The following is a 27,889-nucleotide window of genomic DNA, read 5'->3' on the forward strand; positions in this document are numbered from 1 at the left end:
TTTGGTGTCACATGGGTTGTGAACTGGAGGTTTGTTACTACGCTGATAAATGCAATATCCATCTGGAACTTTGCCACATAGGAAATGTGTGACCGGACCTTCTCAAATAGTAGTAGAGTACTCCTGCTGTAAGTATTTTGTCAAGCAGATTATTAATAGAATGTGTAATCTGATTACGAAGGCATTGTGAGATTTATCTGATCATGTTAGTACTAATAGCATCCATCTGTAATATCAACATCAGGGTATGGATCCAGTGATACTCTCCATTAGGCATACTGTAGACTAGAGTCAGATCTGGCCCCAGCAGCAGCAGTATGGTCTACTGAGGGAGTACAACCAGCCTTTGATCTAATGCATTATGCTGCTAGCTCATTAGCAGGGTATTAATCAGGCCTTCAGAGCACCAGCAGAGCAGACCATGTTGTGCCATGATGATGACTCTGGAATACTGTATATGTGGACACAAACGGCGTACAAACAAAGCCTGTTGGTAGATGTACAGTATATGTTTGAGAGCTCCTGGATTGGGACAATTCGCTCTTAATGGACCACATATTTGTTATGTTCATAACCATACCAATGTGTATGCTTGCAAGTCTTCTTTACTGGTAAACATGAGGTTGTAAGTAACAAAAAAATTCCCAGGACATAGACATATCTGATATGGGCAAAAAGCTTAAATTCTTGGATCCTTAATTAACGAGTCTGAATTAATCCACTACATTTATCATAGATCATCATTCCTGTCTATCATCCTTCATTGAGAACCTCTGAGTGCCAGTCTAACTATCTTCAGCAGCAGATATACACTCAGGGTCCAGTTTATTAGGTACACCACCCCGTTCATGAAGATGGATCACTCCTACAGGCAGGGAGTCACGTGGCCGTGGCTTGCTGTATAAAGCAGGCAGACAGGCATCGAGGAATTCAGTTAATGTTTGATTGAGCGTTAGGTCACTCATTTTGCCCATTCTAAATGACTTTGAGTGCCCTATGATCATCGGTGCCATGTGCTCCGTATCCAGTATCTCAGAAATGGCCGCCCTCCTGGGCTTTTCACGCACAACCATGTCTAGGGTTTACCGAGAATGGTGCGACAAAGGAAAAAACATCCAGTCAACGGCAGTCCTGTGGGCGAAAACAGCTCGTTGATGAGAGGTCAAAGGAGAATGGCAAGAATCGTGCAAGCTAACAGGCGGGCCACAAACACACACATTACAGCGCAGTTATTTATTTAGTACAACAGTGGTGTGCCAAACGGCATCTTGGAACGCACAACTCGTCAGTCCTTGTCACGGCTGGGATATTGCAGCACACGACCACCCTGGGTTCCACTCCTATCAGCTAAAAATAAGAAGCTATTCCGGTGGGCACGCAATCACAAACACTGGACAGTTGAGGAGTAGAAAAAACATTGCCTGCTCTGACAAATTCCGGGTCCTGTTGCGTCATGCTGATGGCAGAGTAAGGATTTGATGAAAGCAGCAAGAGTCCATGGATCCATCCTGCCTGGTGTCAACGGTACAGGCTGGTGGTGTACTGGTGTGGGGAATGTTTTCCTGGCACACATTAGGTCCAATTGAGCAACAATTGAACGCCACAGCGTAGCTGAACATTGTTGCTGACCAAACCCAATAGATTTTTGGGGGGATGAGATGGAACGTGCTGTTCGTACCGCCTTCCAATCTGTAGCAACTGTGTGAAGGCATCGCATCAGCGTGGACAAAATCCCTGTGGAACGTTTCCGCCACCTTGTAGAATGCCCCAAATAATCCAGGCTGTTCTGGAAGCAAAGGGAGGTCCGACCCGGTGCTAGATGGGTGTACCTAATAAACGGACCTCTGTGTGTATATATTCGAACAGAACCGGTGTTTTGGTCTCATCAGATGTAGAAGAATCAGTTCAACTGCAGTGAGGTGAACGAACAGGCACTGGGCTGGGCTGCAGTGTGCTAGTTAACAGGAACTGGGCTGGGGTGCAGTGTGCTAGCTAACTGGGCTGGGGTGCAGTGTGCTAGCTAACAGGCACTGGGCTGGGGTGCAGTGTGCTAGCTAACAGGCACTGGGCTAGGGTGCATCAAATCAAATGTATTTATATAGCCCTTCGTACATCAGCTGATATCTCAAAGTACTGTACAGAAACCCAGCCTAAAACCCCAAACAGCAAGCAATGCAGGGGTAGAAGCATGGTGGCCAGGAAAAACTCCCTAGAAAGGCCAAAACCTAGGAAGAAACCTAGAGGAACCAGGCTATGTGGGGTGGCCAGTCCTCTTCTGGCTGTGCCAGGTGGAGATTATAACAGAACATGGCCAAGATGTTCAAATGTTCATAAATTACCAGCATGGTCAAATAATAATAATCACAGGCAGAACAGTTGAAACTGGAGCAGCAGCACGGCCAGGTGGACTGGGGACAGCAAGGAGTCATCATGTCAGGTAGTCCTGAGGCATGGTCCTAGGGCTCAGGTCCTCCGAGAGAGAGAATTAGAGAGAGCATACTTAAATTCACACAGGACACCGGATAGGACAGGAGAAGTACTCCAGATATAACAAACTGACCCTAGCCCCCAACACAAACTACTGCAGCATAAATACTGGAGGCTGAGACGGGAGGGGTCAGGAGACACTGTGGCCCCATCTGAGGACACCCCCGGTGCAGTGTGTTAGTTTACAGGCATTGGGCTGGGGTGCAGTGTGCTAGCTAACAGGCACTGGGCTGGGGTGCAGTGTGCTAGCTAACAGACACTGGGCTGCAGTGTGCTAGCTAACAGACACTGGGCTGGGCTGCAGTGTGCTAGCTAACAGACACTGGGCTGGGCTGCAGTGTGCTAGCTAACAGGCACTGGGGCTCTGGCAGCAGTCATAATCCCTGCACTGTGCTCCTCTCACGCACCTCTGTGTTCTGGAACATTACACCCTGTGCGTCAGTGTCTCCTTGTCGCTCAGAGCAATGATGACTGACTGTAGTATTCCCCATAGTATCTATACAAAGGCTCTAACCTAGGCATTTGTTACCATTCTAATCCTAGGTGTTTTAGAGGGGTTGGGATAAAGCTGAACACACATTTCCTCTTGTACATTGGACAATATAATCTTCTTACTTTTCTTCTGTTTCCACTAATCTTAGGCGAATGTACACAGCAGACCAACGCATGGGCTTGGCTGGAGAAGGAATCCCTGAGGACTCAGAGTCGCCTACTATTGTCCTCAATGGTCCCGATGTCGATCTCCACACTGACTCAGGTAAACAGATCAACAGTATGTGCATCCAAAATGGCTTCCTATTTAGTGCACTACTTTGACCAAAGCCCTATTGGTCCCTGGCTCCATGAGACTCAAAATGATCTGACTTAAAGGGACATGTACAAAAAATAAAAAATATCCTTCATATTCATCATCTCCAGAACCACCCCAACATCAACATACAGTATGTGAAAATGGCTCGTTTCTATGTTTTGTGGGGGGGAAAATAGAGGAAGTTAAGTGTTTCCAATGACATCATCAGTGTGCATTATGTGAGTTTTAACCAAATATGAGTAGGGGTTGCCTACTAATTGTCTACTAATTGGTTAATGATATCATTGGAAACAGTTATCTTCCTTTACAACAACACATAGAAAAGCGCCATTTTCACATATGTTGATGTTGTGGTGCTGCTAGCGATGATGAATATGAAGTTGAAAAGGGTGAAATTTCCCTTTAACCCTTAATTGCATTTAGTAGCTTGTTGTTGCTACTGGCAATAACAGCCCAGTGCAGATAAGGCAACACGGCTTTATTGACCTTTTTAGGTAAACACTAACGCTACTCGTTCTGCATGTTTATTCAGTTTAGCTTTGTTCTCTGTCACTCACACATAAACACTCTTTGCGTTTGGTCGGATGGAGTGCACGGCCCTTCTAGTCAGATCTGCCCAGGCCAAAGGACCAGGTTTTTTGCACATACATTCTATTGTCTTATTATTGCCCTCCATTCCTATCCCTTTCAGATAATGCTGTGGTTGTGGAGCCAGCCTCTGGTCTTGGAGCAGACCTGTTGGATCTCTACCAGAGAGGAGAAGGATCTGACATCAGCATCCAAGTAGGGGAGCAGGTCTTCTCCTGTCACAGGTAATCAATCAGCCGATACAATGTATGAAGTCCTTTTTGCATCAGCAGTGGTCACAAAGGGATTTAGTGTAACTTGGCCTAGACACCACAGACCAAACAGAAGCACAGTGGCCAGGAAAAAAACTCCCTAGAAGGAAGAAACCTAGTAGCACAATAAGGTCTAAAGGTCAATCAATATTTGTGTAGGAGAATGACTATGATTGTTTTGTTTTGGGACTTGGGACTTATCAAACCTCTGTACATCTTAATTCCTCTTCTATCTATGCATAATTTGATGCAACTCAGTAGGTTGTAGGTGGCGTTAGTAGGTGTATTATTTTCACAAAGCAGTTATAGTTCATAACACCAGGCCTACATATAGTTCAATCGAGTAAAGGCTTAACTCCATGACAATAGAGACAGAATACAATATGGAATTTTATTGAATGGTTTTGGGTAGGCCTTGTCTTCCCCCCCCCACACCCCCCATATAAATACTCCGCTAGATTCATGCTCATATGTTGAAGGAAAGGAAAGTGATTATTGCACGAGTAACCCCATAGATTAATCATCGAGCGTGGTGGAATTGCCTTAGTGTGCCATGCTCACAGGCTGAAGTTAATTGATGAATGACGTTCCGCACACTTGCTTATAGTAAAGGAGGACTAAAGACGTGACGCTATGCTGATGAGGTAACATAAACACTAACACGGATACCTGCTATCCTGCTATGCTAATGAGGTAACATTATAAATGTGCATTATTTCCCTGTAATGCACAGTATATTTGCACAGTAGAATTCAAAACCTATAGTTCATTTTTACAAGTTTTGTTGGAGCTGCTTTTGAAAGTAAAAGTCCAGTTGAAAACAGTAGTGGGATTGTTGAGTTCGATTTTCATAGTTAGCTAAGCTACTAAGTCTGTTTATTTGGTTCCCATAACAACTACTGTAGCTATCTAGTAAACTTGCTAGCTACTTCCGTGGATGTTGCACACATTTCTACCTGCAAATGAACACATTTCTAGCGGCAAATGTGTTCAATTATAGCCATGGTATAAAAGGGATAATCAACTCAGGGCTCTATGCGTTCTCTGTAAAATAACGCAACTCCGTGAAAGGTCAGTTCCACACGTGAATTATTTTCCATAAAAATAACAACCCCTCATTTATTACCCCTTACTCACTAGATAAATGAAGGGATGATCCATTCAGACCAGCCTTACTGAACTTTCGTTACTACATTAACATTCTCTGGCATTTGATTGACTTCCCTGATGCTCAAACTTGATCGATTGTTGGGCATTTCCTCATGTAATAGTGATACACATGCAAGGCTGTTTGGAAGTGGATTGAGTACAGATACTGCTAATGATATGCTGATACATACTGATGCACTTCTTGTACATGAAGAGTTGGATAATAGCTACTGATCTTGTGTGTTTTTTTCATGTATTTGTGTGTCACATGAAATCATGTTATAACAGTGTTATGCATTTGCATACAGGCGTCACTTTGAAGGGATATTTGCATAGATTGGTTACCATTTTGGCATGCAATCTGAACAGTTGGATTTCAGGCACCAATAAATGGTCACGATTATACATTGACCTTTGATTCAAACATCAACCTGAAAAAGCCCCACAGACCAGCATTTAAACCAATAATGTGCACCAAGCACAACCATCTGTCTCTGTATCCAAAAATGTTGCTTGATTTATCTTCATGTTTCTGTTATCATTCATTGATAAAAAAGTAAGCTGTACAACACAATCACAGTCCTCAAGGCCAGAGGGTTTCACCAAGCCGTTACGCTGTGGTGAGGTCATTCAGTGGTGCAGAGGTAGTGCTAGTAGTAAACATGAAGACAGGTTTCTCCCTCCCTGCCTGTGCTCAGGGGATCTACCCAGACAGACAGACAGTGTAATGCAGCTCCTCTTCAGATGAAAGCGGAAAAATCTTTTTTGGTGTTTTTCTAGCGTTCCATGCCGTGTGAGCCTTGACTGCAGTGCAACACTGCTGAATCTGATTAGTATGGTAGCCCAGTGGTGCCTGCCTGCCTTCCGCAGTTCTCTCTCGCTCCCTTCTTCTCTCGATGCCACTCCACTGGGTCTGAGCTGTGATCTACCAATCACTTTCATCCATCCCTCCACCCCCACCTCCCCCGGCTGGGGGAAGAGAAGCGATATCAAGACTGACTGACACAGACACACACCTACCTCTGCTGAGGGAAGAGAAGATTTATTCCCCTCCTCATGGAGACTGACTGACATTCACAATCTGAAGCCTTTCATTTATAGCAGCAAGGCTTCTACAGCTCATTGTATGAAGTCACTCTTTTGTTCCACATACAGGAGGACTTGTCATGTTCTATACGTTAGGCTGATGGTGCTACTAAAGTTTGGAGTACAACGCTGTTTGGAGTACAACCCTATACCATCATGACTACCTTTTGTTAAACGACTTTAGTGTCTCCCAATAACCCAATAACACAAGTGTGGCCAATATTCTTAATATACACTGCATGGTCAAAAGTATGTGTCAAAAGTATGTGGACACTTGCTCATCGAACATCTCATTCCAAAATCATGGGCATTAATATAGAGTTGGTCACCCCTTTGCTGCTATAAGAGCCTCCACTCTTCTGGGAAGGCTTTCCACTTTCCATTTTGCTCCTTGACGTTTCCACTTCACAATAACAGCACTTAGAGTTGACCAGGGCAGATATTTGACGAACTGACTTGTTGAAAAGTTGGCGTCCTATGACAGTGCCACGTTGAAAGTCACTGAGCTCTTCAGTAAGGCCATTCTACTGCCAATGTTTGTCTATGGAGATTATATGTCTGTGTGCTCGATATTATACACCTGTCAGCAATGAGTGTGGCTGAAATAGTCTAATCCACTCATTTGAAGGGCTGTCCACAAACTTTTGTATATTTAGTGTATGCAATTTAGCAGACACTTTTATCCAAAGCAATTTAGTCATGTGTGCATACATTTTCATATGGGTGGCCCCAGGGAGATGGCAGCCACTGTTTTAAGGAATAGTGACAGTAATCACTTAGAATTGATGGAAATGTGTTGCAATAGCTTCGAGACATTCACGATTCTTTCAGCAGCCTTTTTTACTGTCAATTCTCTCCAGTCACATCGTCTATTTCTGCTTCTATAATAAGATCTTCTACAGAAGAGGACACCCCTCCTGAAGTGTAGTTAAACGATCACTCTGAGAGAATTATAGCACACTCCAAGTATATGGAATCACAGAATGGCATTGAGGGGGTTAAATAAAGACTATACTATTTACAGTATGTGGGGGTGTGTGAGAGAGAAAAGCAGAGGGGTTTGACTGTGGAGAGGGGGGGGCCCTTCCTCGTCCATGACAAGATAAGCTAGTGAATAATGGTGACTGTAAAACTGTGGATCCACTCTGATTTTCACGAGCTGTCATGATGCTAGAGATGATCTGAAGATCATATTAGATATGCAATGTGCTGCAGGGTCATATGTGCATCTCAGTAGCAGTTGAGCATCATCTTGGTAAAAACATGGGCTTCAGTTCAGAGACTGCAGAATGGTTCTTTGATGTCCAGATCAGTCACTTCTCTGAAGGTCTGTGTGCCAGACATACCGTCACCATGTGTCCCTTCAGGGCCAGCTACACCAACTACACCATCACCACACATACACACACGCACAGGCCACACAGCTGAAATTTGACTTGTGTTTTTAGGGCGGTCCTGTGTGCGCGGTCTCAGTATTTCCGAGCTATGCTGTGTGGGAGTTGGATGGAGAGCTCCAGACAATGCATCACTCTACAGGGGTAGGTCCTGGCACACATACGTACATGCATGCATGCATACATGCATACATACATGCATACAGTTGAAGTCAGAAGTTTACATACATACACCTTAGCCAAATACATTTAAACTCAGTTTTCCACTATTTCTGACATTTAATCCTTGTAAAAAGTCCCCGTCTTAGGTCAGTTAGGATCACCACTTTATTTTAAGAATGTGAAATGTGAGAATAATAGTAGAGAATTATTTATTTCAGCTTTTATTTCTTTCATCACATTCCCAGCGGGTCAGAAGTTTACATGCACTCAATTAGTATTTGGTAGCATTGCCTTTAAATTGTATAACTTGGGTCAAACGTTTCGGGTAGCCTTCCACAAGCTTCCCACAATAAGTTGGGTGAATTTTGGCCCATTCCTCCTGACAGAGCTGGTGTAACTGAGTCAGGTTTGTAGGCCTCCTTGCTTGCACACGCTTTTTCAGTTCTGCCCACAAATTTTCTATGGGTTTGAGGTCAGGGCTTTGTGACGTTCTCTCCAATACCTTGACTTTGATGTCCTTAAACCATTTTGCCACAACTTTGGAAGTATGCTTGGGGTCATTGTCCATTTGGAAGGCCCATTTGTGACCAAGCTTTAGCTTCCTGACTGATGTCCTGAGATATTGCTTCAATATATCCACATAATTTCCCTACCTCATGATGCCATCTATTTTGTGAAGTTTCATTTTAATTTTTTACATTTCACCTTTATTTAACCAGGTAGGCTAGTTGAGAACAAGTTCTCATTTACAACTGTGACCTGGCCAAGATAAAGCATATTAGTGTGAACAGACAACAACACAGAGTTACACATGGAGTAAACAATAAACATGTCAATAACACAGTAGAAAAAAGAAAAAAGAGTCTATATACATTGTGTGCAAAAGGCATGAGGAGGTATGCGAATAATTACAATTTTGCAGATTAACACTGAAGTGATAAATGATCAGATGGTCATGTGCAGGTATAGATACTGGTGTGCAAAAGAGCAGAAAAGTAAATAAATAAAAACAGTATGGGGATGAGGTAGGTAAATTGGGTGGGCTGTTTACTGATGGACTATGTACAGCTGCAGCGATCGGTTAGCTGCTCAGATAGCAGTTTGAAGTTGGTGAGGGAGATAAAAGTCTCCAACTTCAGTGATTTTTGCAATTCGTTCCAGTCACAGGCAGCAGAGAACTGGAAGGAAAGGCGGCCAAATGAGGTGTTGGCTTTAGGGATGATCAGTGAGATACACCTGCTGGAGCGCGTGCTACGGATGGGTGTTGCCATCGTGACCAGTGAGCTGAGATAAGGCGGAGCTTTACCTAGCATGGACTTGTAGATGACCTGGAGCAGTGGGTCTGGCGACGAATATGTAGCGAGGGCCAGCCGACTAGAGCATACAGGTCGCAGTGGTGGGTGGTAATAAGGTGCTTTAGTAACAAAACGGAAGGCACTGTGATAAACTGCATCCAGTTTGCTGAGTAGAGTATTGGAAGCTATTTTGTAGATGACATCGCCGAAGTCGAGGATCGGTAGGATAGTCAGTTTTACTAGGGTAAGTTTGGCGGCGTGAGTGAAGGAGGCTTTGTTGCGGAATAGAAAGCCGACTCTAGATTTGATTTTAGATTTGAGATGTTTGATATGAGTCTGGAAGGAGAGTTTACAGTCTAGCCAGACACCTAGGTACTTATAGATGTCCACATATTCTGGGTCGGAACCATCCAGGGTGGTGATGCTAGTTGGACGTGCGGGTGCAGGCAGCGAACGGTTGAAAAGCATGCATTTAGTTGTTTTACTAGTGTTTTAAGAGCAGTTGGAGGCCACGGAAGGAGTGTTGTATGGCATTGGAGCTCGTTAGGAGGTTAGATAGCACAGTGTCCAAGGAAGGGCCAGAAGTATACAGAATGGTGTCGTCTGCATAGAGGTGGATCAAGGAATTGCCCGCAGCAAGAGCAACATCATTGATATATACAGAGAAAAGAGTCGGCCCGAGAATTGAACCCTGTGGCACCCCCATAGAGACTGCCAGAGGACCGGACAACATGCCCTCCGATTTGACACACTGAACTCTGTCTGCAAAGTAGTTGGTGAACCAGGCAAGGCAGTCATTAGAAAAACCGAGGCTACGGAGTCTGCCGATAAGAATATGGTGATTGACAGCCTTCGAAAGCCTTGGCCATGTCGAGAAAGACGGCTGCACAGTACTGTCTTTTATCGATGCCGATTATGATATCGTTTAGTACCTTGAGCGTGGCTGAGGTGCACCCGTGACCGGCTCGGAAACCAGATTGCACAGCGGAGATGTTACGGTGGGATTCAAGATGGTCAGTGATCTGTTTGTTGACTTGGCTTTCGAAGACCTTAGATAGGCAGGGCAGGATGGATATAGATCTGTAACAGTTTGGGTCCAGGGTACCTCCCCCTTTGAAGAGGGGGATGACTGCGGCAGCTTTCCAATCCTTGGGGATCTTAGACGATATGAAGGAGAGGTTGAACAGGCTGGTAATTGGGGTTGCGACAATGGCGGCGGATAGTTTCAGAAATGGAGGGTCCAGATTGTCAAGCCCAGCAGATTTGTACGGGTCCAGGTTTTGCAGCTCTTTCAGAACATCTGCTATCTGGATTTGGGTAAAGGAGAAGCTGGGGAGGCTTGGGCGAGTAGCTGCGGGGGGGCCGGAGCTGTTGGCCGAGGTTGGAGTAGCCAGGAGGAAGGCATGGCCAGCCGTTGAGAAATGCTTGTTGAAGTTTTTGATAATCATGGATTTATCGGTGGTGACCGTGTTACCTAGCCTCAGTGCAGTGGACAGCTGGGAGGAGGTGCTCTTCTTCTCCATGGACTTTACAGTGTCCCAGAACCTTTTGGAGTTACAGCTACAGGATGCACATTTCTGCTTGAAGAAGCTGGCCTTTGCTTTCCTGACTGACTGCGTGTATTGGTTCCTGACGTCCCTGAACAGTTGCATATCGCGGGGACTATTCTATGCTATTGCAGTCCGCCACAGGATGTTTTTGTGCTGGTCGTGCACCAGTCCCTCCGGCAGCAAAGCACCCTCACATGATGCTGCCACCCCCATGCTTCATGCTTGGGATGGTGTTCTTCGGCTTGCAAACGTCCCCCTTTTTCCTCCAAACATAACGATGGTCATTATGGCCAAACAGTTATATTCTTGTTTCAACAGACCAGAGACTTTTCTCCAAAAAGTACGATCTTTGTCCCCATGTACAGTTGCAAACCGTAGTCTGTACTTTTTATGGAGCTTTTGGAGCAGTGGCTTCTTCCTTGCTGAGCGGCCTTTCAGGTTATGTCGATATAGGACTCGTTTTACTGTGGATATAGACACTTATGTACCTGTTTCCTCCATCTTCACAAGGTCCTTTGCTGTTGTTCTGGGATTGATTTGCACTTTTCGCACCAAAGTACGTTCATCTCTAGGAGACAGACCGCGTCTCCTTCCTGAGCGGTATAATGGCTGTGTGGTCCAATGGTGTTTAAACTTGCGTACTATTATTTGTACAGATGAACGTGGTACCTTCAGGCGTTTGGAAATTCATCCCACGGATGAACCCGACTTGTGGAGACTTCCTGAAATGTTTGACCCAAGTTAATCAATTTAAAGGCAATACTACCAAATACTAATTGTGTGTATGTAAACTTCTGACCCACTTGGAATGTGATGAAAGAAATAAACCCTGAAAGAAATAATTCTCTCAACTATTATTCTGACATTTCACATTCTTAAAATGAAGTGGTGATCCTAACTGACCTAAGCCAGGGAATTTTTACTAGGATTAAATGTCAGGAATTGTGAAAGCCAAATACATTTAATATCAGTTTAAGGTGTTTGTAAACTTCCGACTTCAACTGTACATACTGGCCAAGGGGATGGTTAGGACTGAAGTCCTTCTTCGTCTATAATGTCTATTCGTCGGTAATGTCTACGTCTGCGTCCCAAATTGCAGCTTATTCCCTATATAGTGCACTACTTTTGCCAGAAGGTGTGCACTATAAAGTGAATAGGCTGCCATTTGGGACATAACCTATACCTCCACTCTGGTGTATCAATAACAAGGCTCATTGTTTTCCAACAACAATTGAAGTCTGCTGCCTATCCTATACTGCATTAATAATTCATACTGTGGGTGCTGAGAATATATTAGCCTATATCAGGCTGGCTCTTTATGCAGTTTCATGCACACACCAGGGTTAGTCTCAATTTGAATTGAAGGCAGTCATTTCAGGAAATTATTTGAATTTAACATTTAGAAATGTAAAAACGTTTAAAATAAATTGCTTCTGCTTTATTGAGAAGTCATTAAGTGGAATTTACATTTTTTGTATACTATCTGAATTGACTGCAAACAAACCGCTAACTACAGACAGTGTGATTCCACTCACTCAGATAATTTCCAAACCAGGTCATCTACCCTTGTTTTTAAGTCCTCTCTACCCTTGCCGTCAGAGCGGTGTGGCAGCAGAGACAAACGAGGCTGCACTCTCCTAAGGGGAGAGTAATGTCACTCGTCTCAGCTTGGCTGATCTGAGAGTAATTGGGGATGACACTCTGTCACCATGCAGGATGGGTGTGCTGAGGCACTGTACTGGAGGACTCTGGGGGAAATACCCTGTAGCCCGAGTGACAATGTTTTTTTAGTGCTGCTCTTCACTTAGAATTGCATTTTATGAAAAACATAATTTGGCTCAATAAATAGATGTTTAGATATTATTTATTGAACCATTATTTTTAGTTTAGTAAGATAAAATCAGTTTTGCAAGAGACACTTGTACAATTTCTTCACGCTTATAGCTTGAATTAAAAGCCTACAGCACCCCAGATCAGACGGCAGATCAGACAGTAGATTTGAAGTGGGATGATGGTTCTACATTGCCTACAGAGGTAACGACACTGTTGTTATTTTCAGTCTGGGTCCAGATGAGATGGAGATTCTCCTACAGTTCATGTATGGTGCCATAATAGACCTACCACCCAGAGCCAGTGCCAGGTATGTACCTTAAACAATGTGAAGTTGTATCCAAACATACTGTCAGGTAGACATATACAGTGCATTCTGGAAGTATTCAGACCCTTTCCCTTTTTCAACTTTTTGTTCCGTTTCAGCCATGTTCTAAAATGTATTAAATAAATAAAAAATACTCATCAAACTACTCACAATACCCCATAATGACAACTTATTTTCATAAGTATTCAGACCCTTTGCAATGAGACTCGAAATTGAGTTTAGGTGCATCCTGTTTCTATTGATCATCCTTGAGATGTTTCTACTTGATTGGAGTCGACCTATGGTAAATTCAATTGATTGGACATGATTTGGAAAGGCACACACCTGTCTATATAAGTTGACAGTGCATGTCAGACGAAAAACCAAGCCATGAGATCAAAGGAATTGTTTGTAGAGCTCCGAGACAGGATTGTGTCGAGGCGAAGATCTGGGGAAGAGTACCAAAAAATGTCTGCAGCATTGAAGGTCCCCAAGAACACAATGGTCTCCATCATTCTTAAATGGAAGAAATGTGGAACCACCAAGACTCTTCTTAGAGCTGGCCGCCCGACCAAACTGAACAATCGGGGGAGAAGGGCCTTGGTCAACAACCCGATGGTCACTCTGAATGGGAGAAACTCACCAAATACAGGTGTGCCAAGCTTGTAGCATCATACCCAAGAAGACTCGAGGCTGTAATTACTGCCAAAGGTTCTTCTACAAAGTACTGAGTAAAGGGTCTGAATACTTATGTAAATGTGATAGTTTGTCATTATGGAGGTATTGTGTGTAGATTGATGAGAGGGAAAAAACAATTTAATACATTTTAGGATAAGGCTGCAACGTAACAATGTGGAAAAAGACAAGGTGTTGGAATATTTTCTGAATGCACTGTATACTTCTTACACACTTTGTTTTCATCGCATATATCTCTCTGAATTAAATTGAAAGGTTTTGAAAATCAGGTTAAAAATAATATGTTTACCATTTTGTTAATTTGGTATGAAAATAACATTTCTTTAAAATTTATCTGTAATCGAAGGTTAAAAAATGATCACCACTGTACATTGTTCTCCCTTTTATTGCAACTTTTACCACTATGTTTCAGTACTGATCCATTTAGTGGGGTGATAAAGAATTCAGTTAAATATTTCAAATAATCTTGATTGTTCTCTGTAAAATGTTCAATGTTGATTGCATGAATCTGAAACTTCATTGATTGATTGAAGTATTTGTGCATCTAATTAATGATGTTGTTAGATGTTTAAATTATCACGTTTCCTTTCTTTATTTTGGCAAAATACCAGGCGTTTCCGTGTCAAGTGTCAATCATAGAGAGAAATAGAGGACTGTAGATAGAAATTACTCATTTTGGTATAGACATTGCTATTAAGGATTTCCACCATTTAAAAGTAGTCCAATTGGGTGTGGATTCCTATGGGTTGGGAGTGATCAGCCAATTATCAGAGAGCATTATCTTCTTCAAATTGGCAGGCTTCATATGGTTATGAAAATACAAAAATTGTGTTTTCCTGGCCTGGAAAAGTTTTGGAAAATGATAATATCCTGAAAGTTTTTGGAAAAGTCATGGAAATGTATTTAGTAATTTATTTAGGCACCGTTTTTAGATATTTTATCAATCAAATAAAAATCAGCCAGGATCGGAATGACACTAGCATATCTGTGTTTGTGCGCATCACATGCATGTGTGTGAGACAAGTGTGCCGTTGCTCAAGGAGGGAGAGACAGTTGGACGTTGCAGCTGCAGGTAGGCCTGGCCTATAAAATGTGATTGACGATAGACTAATAATTAGTTAGCCAATTCAAAACATATCTTGTACCCTCTCGTTAACTGTTTACCTATTATTAGCATGTATTAATGTTTTCGTTATGTCCCAAAAACATACCACATTACACATACTTTTTACATCGAGAAGTACATCGAGATGCCGCCAATTGTTGGTCATGGAAATTTGGTGAAAAGTCAAGGAGAAGTTATGAAATTCCCATCTGTCAAAATGTGTATTAACCCTGAATTGGGTTGCATATGGTTTGTAAACCAAAGACAAAAATAATATCCAGGAGCCAAGACTATGTTTATACCAGGACATTGGTCCCAAGATCCAGACCCAGTGAGTTGAGACCATGACCAAGGGCCCTTTCTTAAATTGTAAGAAACGACAATTCCTTCTACCTCATGGCTTGGTTTTTGCTCTGACATGGACTGTCAACTGTGGGACCTTCTATAGACAGGTGTGTACCTTTCCAAATCATGTCCAATCAATTGAATTTACCACAGGTGGATTCCAATCAATTTGTAGAAACATCTCAAGGATGATCAATGGAAACCAGATGCACCTGAGCTTAATTTCGAGTTTTGTAGCAATGAGTCTGAATACTTATGTAATTTCTTTGTCATTTTTAGGATATTGTGTGTAGATTGGTATTTATTTTTATATTTAATCCATTTTAGAATAAGGCCGTAATGTAACAAAATGTTGAAAAAGTGAAGGGGTCTGAATATTTTCCTAATGCACTGTACATCCCAGCAAACATATATTTTAGTCTCAAAACCACACTTTGCATGTTTTTAATACACTATATGTTGTATAAAATCAAGCACACAGCCATGCAATCTCCATAGACAAACACTGGCAGTAGAATGGCCCGTACTGAAGAGTGACTTTCAGTGACTTTCAATGAGGCACTGTCATAGCGATGCCACCTTGCCAACATTTCTGCCCTGTTAGATCTGCCCTGATCAACTGCAAGTGCTGTTATTGTAAAGTGGAAACATCTAAGGCGCAACAATGGTTCAGCTGTGAAGTGGTAGACCACACAAGCTCACAGAACTGGATCTGTCCTCAGTTGCAACACTCACTACCATGTTCCAAACAGCCTCTGGAAGCATCTGTTCGTCGGGAGCTTCATTAAATGGGTTTCCATGGCCGAGCAGCCGCAGACAAGCCTAAGATCCCAATGCCAAGCGTCAGCTGGAGTGGTGTAACGCTTGCCCCCATTGGACTCTAGAGCACTGGAAACGCGTTCTCTAGAGTGATGAATCATGCTTCACCATCTGGCAGTCCGACGAACAAATATGGGTTTGGCGGTTGCCAGGAGAACACTAGCAAAATTCCCTGGCTTAGGTCAGTTAGGATCACCACTTTATTTTAATAATGTGAAATGTCAGAATAATGGTAGAGAGAATGATTTATTTCAGCTTTTATTTCTTTCATCACATTCCCAGCAGGTCAGCAGTTTACATACACTCAATTAGTATTTGGTAGCATTGCCTTTAAATTGTTTAACTTGGGTCAAACGTTTTGGGTTGCCTTCCACAAGCTTGCCATAATAAGTTGGGTGAATTTTGGCCCTTTTTACCTGACAGAGCTGGTGTAACTGATTCAGGTTTGTAGGCCTCCTTGCTCGTACACGCTTTTTCAGTTCTGCCCACAAATTTGGGATTGAGGTCAGGGCTTTGTGATGGTCACTCCAATACCTTGACTTTGTTGTCCTTAAGCCATTTTGCCACAAGTAAAGTATGCTTGGGGTCATTGTCCATTTGGAAGACCCATTTGTGACCAAGCTTTAGCTTCCTGACTGATGTCTTGAGATATTGCTTCAATATATCCACATAATTTCCGTTCCTCATGATGCCATCTATTTTGTGAAGTGCACCAGTCCCTCCTGCAGCAAAGCACCCCCACAACATGATGGTGCCACCCCCGTGCTTCGGATGGTGGTCTTTGGCTTGCAAGCGCCTTTTCCTCCAAACATAACAATTGTAATTATAGCCAAACAGTTATATTCTTGTCTCATCAGACCAGAGACATTTCTCCAAAAAGTACGATGTTTGTCCCCATGTGCAGTTGCAAACCGTAGTCTGTCTTTTTTATGGAGCTTTTGGAGCAGTGGCTTCTTCCTTGCTGAGCGGCCTTTCAGGTTATGTCGATATAGGTCTCGTTTTACTGTGGATATAGATACTTATGTACCTGTTTCCTCGATCTTCACAAGGTCCTTTGCTGTTGTTCTGTGATTGATTTGCACTTTTCGCACCAAAGTACGTTCATCTCTAGGAGACAGAACGCGTCTCCTTCCTGAGCGGTATGACTGCTGCGTGGTCCCATGGTGTTTATACTTGTGTACTATTATTTGTACAGATGAACATGGTACCTTCAGGCGTTTGGAAATTGCTCCCAAGGATGAACCAGACTTGTGGAGGTCTACAATTGTGTTGTTTTTTTTAGGTCTTGGCTGATTTCTTTTGATTTTCACATTATGTTAAGCAAAGAGGCACTGAGTTTGAAGGTAGGCCTTGAAATACATCCACAGGATGTGGGACTTGAGTCCTATATCGACATCCACACACCTCCAATTGACTCAAATGATGTCAATTAGCCTATCGCAAGCTTCTAAATCCATGACATCCATTTCTGGTATTTTCCAGGATGTTTAAAGGCACAGTCAATTTAGTGTATGTACATTTCTGACCTACTGGAATTGTGATACAGTGAATTATAAGTTAAATAATCTGTCTGTGAACAATTGTTGGAAAAATTACTTGTCATGCACAAAGTAGATCCGACTTGCCAAAACTATAGTTTGTTAACAAGAAATTTGTCGAGTGGTTGAAAACCTAGTTTTAATGACTCCAACCTAAGTGTATGTAAACTTCCGACTTCAACTGTATATCAGATGTTCGGTAGTGACACTTCTTAAAATTACATTAAGATTTAGCAACTTTTACTAATTTTCTTCATAATGTTTAGACATACAGACTACTGACATTGTGCCATATTGGAGAGGGGTGCAATCCCATCACCTGGTAATATTTGTAGGGTTGTGGCTTAAGGCACATTCATTTGACATTTATTTTATAATGTCTGTTTTGATAGTGACATCAAAAGTGGGGACAGCATTTTCAGAGAAAGATGTTTAAAAATAAATCAACTAATTATTAGATCAGTGACTTTCAATGTGATAATAGAACAAATATATGTTCTATTGAAATAATAGTTAGAAAAGTGACTAATGAATTGCTATATTTTTAAACATGACGTTTAGCAGTCAGGGTTTGGGACAGCCACCTCTCATTAGAAATAGGTGTATAAACAATGACTTTCTACTTTACTAATTTAACAATATGTTTGTCTTAGATTATTTTGGGGTGGGATAGCAATTTACACCACCTCTGTGGAATAACCCATATACATATAGAATAGAAAATAATTCATCCATCAGAAGCAAAAATGAATATCCCCAACTAGTAAAGGTACATTTCCTGAGGTCAGTGTGTTAGCTTGCTTCAGTTGTCTAAGTGTTTTTAATAATAGTGGATTTCTTCAGTACTTACTATAGGGCTTGATGGTAAACCTACATGTATAGCACCAGCACCACAACACCACCTCACCTGTCCCTCTCTCCCAGTTAGAACCACAACACCACCACACCTGTCCCTCTCTCCCAGTTAGAACCACAACACCACCACACCTGTCCCTCTCTCCCAGTTAGAACCACAACACCTGTCCCTCTCTCCCAATTAGAACCACAACACCACCTCACCTGTCACTCTCTCCCAGTTAGAACCACAACACCTGTCCCTCTCTCCCAGTTAGAACCACAACACCACCTCACCTGTCACTCTCTCCCAGTTAGAACCACAACACCACCTCACCTGTCACTCTCTCCCAGTTAGAACCACAACACCACCTCACCTGTCACTCTCTCCCAGTTAGAACCACAACACCACCTCACCTGTCACTCTCTCCCAGTTAGAACCACAACACCACCTCACCTGTCACTCTCTCCCAGTTAGAACCACAACACCACCTCACCTGTCCCTCTCTCCCAGTTAAATCACAACCACCTCACCTGTCCCTCTCTCCCAGTTAGAACCACAACACCTGTCACTCTCTCCCAGTTAGAACCACAACACCTGTCCCTCTCTCCCAGTTAGAACCACAACACCACCTCACCTGTCACTCTCTCCCAGTTAGAACCACAACACCACCTCACCTGTCACTCTCTCCCAGTTAGAACCACAACACCACCTCACCTGTCACTCTCTCCCAGTTAGAACCACAACACCACCTCACCTGTCACTCTCTCCCAGTTAGAACCACAACACCACCTCACCTGTCACTCTCTCCCAGTTAGAACCACAACACCACCTCACCTGTCCCTCTCTCCCAGTTAAATCACAACCACCTCACCTGTCCCTCTCTCCCAGTTAAAACCACAACACCACCTCACCTGTCACTATCTCCCAGATAGAACCACAACACCACCTCACCTGTCCCTCTCTCCCAGTTAAATCACAACCACCTCACCTGTCACTATCTCCCAGTTAGAACCACAACACCACCTTACCTGTCACTCTCTCCCAGTTAGAACCACAACACCACCTTACCTGTCCCTCTCTCCCAGTTAGAACCACAACACCACCTTACCTGTCCCTCTCTCCCAGTTAGAACCACAACACCACCCCACCTGTCCCTCTCTCCCAGTTAGAACCACAACACCACCTCACCTGTCACTATCTCCCAGTTAGAACCACAACACCACCTCACCTGTCCCTCTCTCCCAGTTAGAACCACAACACCACCTCACCTGTCACTATCTCCCAGTTAGAACCACAACACCACCTTACCTGTCACTCTCTCCCAGTTAGAACCACAACACCACCTTACCTGTCACTCTCTCCCAGTTAGAACCACAACACCACCTTACCTGTCCCTCTCTCCCAGTTAGAACCACAACACCACCTTACCTGTCACTATCTCCCAGTTAGAACCACAACACCACCTTACCTGTCACTATCTCCCAGTTAGAACCACAACACCACCTCACCTGTCACTATCTCCCAGTTAGAACCACAACACCACCTTACCTGTCACTATCTCCCAGTTAGAACCACAACACCACCTCACCTGTCCCTCTCTCCCAGTTAGAACCACAACAAGTTTCAAAGTTTTATCTCCATGTGCACAGGATACAACAGGTGTAAAACAATGCAGTGAATTTCTTACTTGAGCTCTTTCCCAACAATGCAGTAATATTGTTTATCATAATAATATACTTAATAGAAAATAGAATCAAAGTTAACGCTTTATATTAAGGTAAACATTTTAGCCTCTGATTTGTAGTTTATAAGTATGTCAATAAGTAGCTTATAAGGCCTTTTTTGTCTTATTGGCCTTAATTAAAATATTTGTTGTAGTACTGGCAAATCCTTAACCTCATTATTAGCTATAATAAAGTCATATTTATAGATAATAAAGAGCAAGTTACACAAGAAACATACTCTAAGTAAGCTGTCTCAATGTGTGACTAATAACTCAATATGCAGGTTTACTGGAGTGGTTGAGGTTGGTGTATACATATCTGTCCCAGTCAGAACCACAACCAACCTCACCCAGCCCTCTCTTCCAGTCAGAACCATAACCAACCTCACCCAGCCCTCTCTCCCAGTCAGAACCACAACCCAACCTCAACCAGCCCTCTCTCCCAGTCAGAACCACAACCCAACCTCAACCAGCCCTCTCTCCCAGTCAGAACCACAACCCAACCTCAACCAGCCCTCTTCGTCAGAACCACAACCCAACCTCACCCAGCCCTCTCTTCCAGTCAGAACCATAACCCAACCTCACCCAGCCCTCTCTTCGTCAGAACCACAACCCAACCTCACCCAGCCCTCTCTCCCAAGCAGAAGCGCAACACCACCTCGCCCCTGTCTCCGTCAGAACCACAACCCAACCTCACCCAGCCCTCTCTCCCAGTCAGAACCACAACCTCACCCAGCCTTCTCTCCCAGTCAGAACCACAACACCACCTCAACCGGCCCTCTCGCCTCTCTCCCAGTCAGGTGGTGTTGGCAGCAGACATGTTGGGTCTGGAGGGACTGAAGGACGTGGTGGAGATGGTGCTGACCAGAGACTACTGCCGCTTCTTCCCCAAGGTAGGTTTCTGAATGTGAGGGAAAACGTCTGACATGTCTGACGTGCTTCTACACCTGCATTGCTTGCTGTTTGGGGTTTTAGGCTGGGTTTCTGTACAGCACTTTGCGATATCAGCTGATGTACGAAGGGCTATATAAATAAATGTGATTTGATTTGTTTGGCAGGCCAATTTAGCCGACTTGTTTTTGTCTTAATGCAGTATTGTGTGATGCACGCAAACACACACACACACACAAAATCAAATGTTATTGTCATATACACACACACGATAGGTGTTGTTTTACAGGGTCAGCCATAGTAATACGACACCCTTGGAACAAATTAGGGTTAAGTGCTTTAGTCAAGGCACTAAGACACACCTACAGATTTTTCACCTTGACCGCTTGGGTATTCGAACCAGCAACTTTTCAGTTACTGGCCCAACTCTCTAACTGCTTGGCTACCTGCCGCCAAACACACGCACACATACACAATAAAAAAAAAATCCTTTCTATTTTTACATGGCTCTCTTGTGGAGTGTTTTAGCTCTTCCTACCATTGCAGTGCTTCTCTGATCTGCCCTAGCTTGGTCCCAGATCTGTTTGTGCTCTCTTGCCACACTTCATAGGAGTTGCCTATACAGCTAAAACAGATCTGGGACCAGCCTAGATCAGTTCTACATCTCCAGAGAGATTGCTGTAATCTCATACCAGTCTGCATCAGGAGGAAAGCCATGTGTATGAACACATTTAGCTGTTTTGGTACTGTTTTGTATCTCACGGGCATTCCTGCACCCTTAAAACAATGTCCCGCTGTGTTCCGGTTCTCTGAACAGCCTCTGTTTCATTACTCTTACCTCATCATGTGCCCAGATACAGTTCATATGGGGTGTTCCATTCTGCCCACTGCGACAGGCAGCTTCACTTTACCCCGCAGCAGGCACAGAGAGAACTCTCTTTTTGATCTATTTTCACTCCTATTACAAAAATATATTCCTGTGACCAGTGTACGACGTTACTCATCTGTGTGTTAACTGCAAACAGTGTAGATATGTTTTTGTACCTTAGTTTATTAAGGCTTTTATTCGAGATCCTTCACTTGCAAGTACCTTTTATAATCCATGTCCAATTGAAAAGACGGCCTATCATTAAAAGTCCCGTCACTTAGACATGTTTGTTTTCACTTTTATTCTTACTGCAGCCTATAGATGGGGTTCAGAAAACCATCCTCGAGTGCCTCTCCCTCACCCACACCCTTGGACTCCAGAGCCTCCACAGCTTGTGTATGAGGTGAGTGTGTGTGTGTATGGAGCAATTTAGAGTGTATTTCTATGGGACATTATATTTTAGTTAGGTGCTGTCAGTTTGACAGATTTTTATCAACGAGGTTGGGGTCAATTCCATTGCAATTCAGTCACTTCAGGAAGTAAATTGATTGGGAAAATTAATAAAAATTGACCCCAAGCCTGTTTATCACCTTCAACATCTGTAGTTGTATAAGAAGGGTTTGGCTTAATCTGCATAATCCAGAGCACAATAGATGGAGGAACAGGGTCAACATAAGGTTACCATGTTATGTAGGTCACAATCTATGTAATAGCTGTCCAAAAGTCTCTGAAAACCTAACTTAAATTGCACTAATGCCAGAAACAGTCACCCCTCAGGCAGTGGTATGAATAATTATGGCCTTGATAGTGTTTAAGTCTGGTCATTCAGGGCTAACTCTGACATCACCATCTGTGTGTGGATTCCATCTGGCAGTAAGATACAGACATAAAACAACTAAAACGTGGTGCGTGGGCTGAGCCGTGCTGCCTGCCTTCTGCTCCGCTGAGGGGAAAGCTTTTGATGAGTTGTGTGTGTTAGGGGTGTGACGTTTTAAATGAATTTGGGATCGTTAACATTGCAAAAAACAAATACAACTAAACCGAAACTCACACTTTTCTATTAAATGTTTTGATATCACAGTGCAGTTATCACAAAATGACCCCTAATAGGTTCCCAATCATCAACCAAAAGGCAAAGTTTTTTATATATATATATTTTTTATACCTAATGTAACAATGATGTAAGTAGGAGATATGCAGCTTTTACATTTTACTGGACAAAAATAGAAATGCAACATGCAAACTTTTTCAAAGGTTTTATTTAGTTACAGTTGATAGAAGGAAATCAGTCCATTTAAATAAATGTATTAGGCCCTTATCTATAGATTTCACGTGACTGGGAATACAGATATGCATCTGTTGGTCACAGATACCTTAAAAAAAGGGTAAGGGCTTGGATCAGAAAACCAGCAGCATGACACATGACCTTCGCATAGAGTTAATCGGGATGTTGATTGCGGCCTGTGGAATGTTGTTCCACTCCTCTTCAACGACTATGTGAAGTTGCTGGGTATTGGCAGGAACTGGAAAACACTGTCGTACACGTTGATCCAGAGCATCCCAAACATGCTTAATGGGTATCATGTCTGGTGAATATGCAGGCCATGGAAGAACTGGGATATTTTCAGCTTCCAGGAATTGTATACAGATCCTTGCGACATGGGGCTGTGTATTATCATGCTGAAACATGAGATGATGGTGACGGAAGAATAGCACGACAATGGGCCTCAGGATCTCGTCACGGTATAAAGCGCTCTGCACAACATCGTTGTTAAGTTGGAAAAATGTCAGAGGGCAACTTGGAGGCAAAAGCAGCTAAGTCCTGTATGGCAATACTTTGAGAAGGTAATGAAATTCAAATTTTGCAAGGTGGAATTGAGCTACAGTGGCAATACAGGTCCAATGCGAAAAGAGCGGCACTGTGAGGCCCAAACCAGTGCTGGCAGCAGTGTGATAAGGGACAGAGTGAGAAAATCACAGCTCTGACTACAGAAATGGTTGCAGTTGTCATGCAGCCATTGTCAAAGGTATAGAATGTTGGCTTCAATGCCCTGCCCTGATGGCATATCTAGAACCAGACTACAAAATCCCATCTCAAAAAAAAAAGTGATGGCCCGGATGGAGAAATTGTACAATGATTGCTCTGCAAGTACAAAAGCTCTCAAACAATCAGACTTGCGTCACTGCTACGAGCCATCACATTGACAAGAAGTCGGACATGAAGTACGTACTGACAATTGAGAACATGAAGGAGAAGCACACAACAGAGAACCTAAAACAGCATTAATACCATTGTTGCTGAGTGGGTGGGGGACAGCAGTAAGGTGAGCGCCGTCTGTTAGGGTTTTCTCTTGTTACCACAGCCACAAAGTCAAGATTGGCTATGTAAAAATTTTGGTTAACAAACATATATATATTTTGTCTTAATTTAAGGTTAGGCATAAGGTTAGCAGTGTAGTTAACGTTATTGTTAGAGTTAAAATCACATTTTAAGTATAGAAATTGTAGAAATAGGCGGGCTTTATGACTTTGTGGCTGAATTAACTAGTGACAACTGGTAGGTACGTAGCCAGGACTGTGGTAGATTGAACTGCATTGCCTCCTAGTGGTCATATGCAGAACCATATCTGGATTGTGAATTCACGTCATTTTATTTTTATTGATTTCTTTAACGTTTAAACTATTAATAAATGTCAGTTTAAACATTAAGATTCTATTTACATTTGTCACGTCCCTTGTGTGTATGATAGTAATGTGAGCTGAATTGAGCTTATAGCCCTGGGGTGCTGCGATTCACACCCCTCAGGCCTCTGGAGCTAGCCAACCATCTCTGGCCACTACCCTGAGGGCCTGAGGCTGGGACTGAGAAAATGGGACTGAGCAACTAAGATGGCACATCATTCAGTTTCGCCACGACACTGGATCTCATCACTTCTCTCAGTGCCGCTGCCTTAACTAAAAGTTGTTTTATATTCCTAGGATGTGTCTCAAATGGCAACCTATTCCTTATAGTGCAGTACTATGACCCTGGTCAAAAGAAGTGCACGATAAAGGGAATAGGGTACCATTTGGAACGCGGCCACACATTGCCTGGGAAATTTGGGGCAGCAGGATATTGATATGTAATTGGGAGCTGTGCCATGTTTTTGGACACTTCTGGCTTCAGTTCCTTCCTAGCACCAGGACCAGTGAGGTTAATGAATGAGTCCCAAATGGCATTCGATTCGCTATATAGTGCACTATGGGCTCTGGCCAAAAGTAGTGCACTATAGGGAATAATGTGCAGTTTGGGACTCCTGCCTGTGTCTTATATAGAGTTTGGCAGCTCTCTCTGTGTGATGTCAGGCTGTATAAGTGGTTTGGGTCACGGACCTGACCCGTTTTACTGATGCAAATCACATGCTCTCTCACTGAGTCCCACAATCTCATTAATCCCCACTCACCCAGACCTTCAGCACACAGTCGCACACTGAACATCATCACACACTGAACATCATCACACACCGTGCACAGTCACGCTGAGCCTTGCTGGATACTCTGTGGATAGTTACTGTATATCAGTGGTTTAGCGAGTACCTAGGCTTGGTCTTGTGCTTAGGGCTGCTGCTTACAGCACATGTACGACCCCCCCCCCTACCTGTGTGGCATCAAATCCCCGCTCCACCCAACTCAATATTTTCTCCCCTTCGTTCATACCCGTTTCTATAAAAACACAATTCAAAGGTGTTTAACAAGCAATATGTCAGAATATGTACTGAAGTGACAGGCTCTCGAACACTCGTTTGTACTGTGTGTTACAGGTGGGTGGCTGAACACTATGTGAAGAGCTGGTCAGAGAGACACTTTGCTCTGTTGCCTTGTGAGGTCCAGAGAGCCTGTCTAAATGCTGTGACTGGAGCCATGGTGGGTTATACACACACTCACAAGTCTACACACACACACCCCAACTTCCTCACCTCAATTTCCATAGTCCTTCATTGCAGGCGTGTTCAGGAGTCCAGTATGGATACAGACAGAATTAGCAGGGTAATCCAGATTTAAAAGCATTTGATTGGTCTAGTTTTGGCTGGAGAGAGTCCATGACAGGGAGTGTGCAAGTGCACAAAAGGGTAGAGAATTGGGACACAGCCCGTGTCTTTCCCTCCCCTCCCCTGGGTACACCACTCTGGAGCTCAGCCTACTACTACTTCTACTGCTGCTGAGGAGGGCCTGCCTGCTGCCAAAATGTGTTGCATAATTTGGGTTTCCCCCTGCATCGATAGCCAAGTGCAGTTTCGGAAGGAACAACTGTGGTGGGACACAGTAGAGTTGATCAAAGGTGTAAATGTCTTAACAACTGTTAAAGACTGTAAATGTGTGTTTTGTTGTCCATAATATAATGAATTGTGAATTATGAATGATGAGATGCATGGTGTTTCACAAACTATGTTCTATGTGTTGAGAAATGGCTCTACGATAACAGGTCACATAAGAGCCGTAATAACTTGTTCCACAGACTGTGAATGATCAATTATGAGATAGTTGGTGAAACACTTTGTATGTGGTTGTATGTGTTGTGAGAAAGAGAAGTACTGAGTATGAGAAAGGTCTCTAAAATAAGCGATCATGTAACAAATGGCTACCCAGACTATTTGCATTGCCCCACCACCACCACCACCACCACCACCACCACCACACACACACTCTTTAAAACCGCTGCTACTCTCTGTTGTTATCGTCTATGCATAGTCACTTTAATAACTCTACCTACATATACATATTACCTCAACTAACCGGTGCCCTCACACATTGACTCTGTACTGGTACCCCCCTGTATATAGTCTCACTATTATTTTACTGCTGCTCTTTAATTACTTGTTACTTTTATTTATTTTTCTTATCCGTATTTTTTTTAAACTGCATTGTTGGTTAGGGGCTCGTAAGTAAGCATTCGTATTCGGCGTGTGTGACTAATACAATTTGATTTGACTAGAAATATTGTTCACCGGACTGTGTGTGTGGTTGTAAGAGGGAATGTGCATGCATACTTCGCACCTGCTTACAGCTTGCTGCCGCTGGCTAGTCCTTGTGGTAAACCGGGAAGCAGCTCTGTGCGTAAGCCTCCTCTTGCCACTACACAGCCTCTCCTTCACCAAAACTTCTGCCAGGCCTTCCTCGTGACAACACAGTAACTGGGTGTCTCTGCAGTCCCAGGCGAACACTGCAGGGGTGCGGTGTGCAGGCCCACGTTATGTGGGCACGCCCTGGCATCGGCCAACCATTGTCCCGCTGCCTGTGGGTAAGTCTGGGAAGGCGAAGGCTAGGGGAGTTCACCCTGAGAGAAAAACAACGTGCTGGCGGCGCACGACAGGCGCTCCCCCGGAAAACTGGAGCTCCGGTAGCCTTCTGCAACTGTGAAAGGGTGCCTGTCGTCCTGGGTGTCCCCCTTGCCACTGGATTCCTCCCTGTCACATTGAAGACGTGCTGTTGGGACATGCACTCTAACCTCTGCACAGGTATCCACCTCTGCCTTGGTAGGGTGGGGTGGGGGGGGGGTGGTGAGGTAGAGAGAAAGAGCTCATAAGAGCTGATAAAAATAGTTCCCCAGAGATGTAATGTTTTATTGTTCCATCCAGACTGTACAGAGCGCTGGGCTCCTGCTGGGTGTGTTGTGATGTGAAGGAGAGAAATACAAAAGTCTCTCAAATAAGACATAACCGTTAATAATCCTGTTCTATCCAGACTGTACAGAACACGGTGACTCTGCTGTGTGGCAGTGAGCAGTTGCTGGGCAGTCTCCCGGAGGTCAAGTGGGCTAAACAGACAGTGTTGCTGGCTACAGAGCTGCAGGACCAGTGTCTGTCTGTCATTGTCACAAACCTGGCCCAGGTCTCACACACACAGGCCTTCCACAGCCTACGACGGGTAAGGGAAGACGCACTCATGACAGACACAGGACATGTGGCGGATACACACACCTACACACAACATACACAGAAACTCACAGCCAATTATAAACTGATTCATTTGATCAGTTGTAGATGGTTCATTGTTACTTATTAAATGAGGCTAATGCTATGCACAAAAACTTCATAGTAAACATCCCGCTGGACGCTGAGGCAGTTCTAGATGCAGAGTCACAGTCCAAGAGGTTTGCACTCATATCATTGGTGTCTG

General features: G+C 43.5%; 1 protein-coding gene across 6 annotated transcripts in view; it reads left to right on the top strand.

Moving 5' to 3' along the window:
• Window positions 1-27,889, top strand: part of LOC109898059 (AP2-interacting clathrin-endocytosis protein) — a 45,941-nt gene that overhangs the window by 3,811 nt on the left and 14,241 nt on the right. For 5 of the 6 annotated variants that reach the window (XM_020492825.2, XM_031833557.1, XM_020492826.2 and 2 more), the window contains exons 4-11: window positions 3,129-3,244; window positions 3,990-4,110; window positions 7,821-7,910; window positions 12,833-12,913; window positions 20,771-20,867; window positions 22,048-22,136; window positions 25,534-25,636; window positions 27,455-27,637. In XM_020492825.2, coding sequence (XP_020348414.1) covers window positions 3,129-3,244; window positions 3,990-4,110; window positions 7,821-7,910; window positions 12,833-12,913; window positions 20,771-20,867; window positions 22,048-22,136; window positions 25,534-25,636; window positions 27,455-27,637 — 880 coding nt within the window. The remainder of the gene's footprint in view (window positions 1-3,128; window positions 3,245-3,989; window positions 4,111-7,820; window positions 7,911-12,832; window positions 12,914-20,770; window positions 20,868-22,047; window positions 22,137-25,533; window positions 25,637-27,454; window positions 27,638-27,889) is intronic. The other variant, XM_031833558.1, reaches the window with a different exon arrangement.

Source organism: Oncorhynchus kisutch, linkage group LG10 (genome assembly GCF_002021735.2).
Source record: "Oncorhynchus kisutch isolate 150728-3 linkage group LG10, Okis_V2, whole genome shotgun sequence".
Lineage (NCBI taxonomy): Eukaryota > Metazoa > Chordata > Actinopteri > Salmoniformes > Salmonidae > Oncorhynchus > Oncorhynchus kisutch.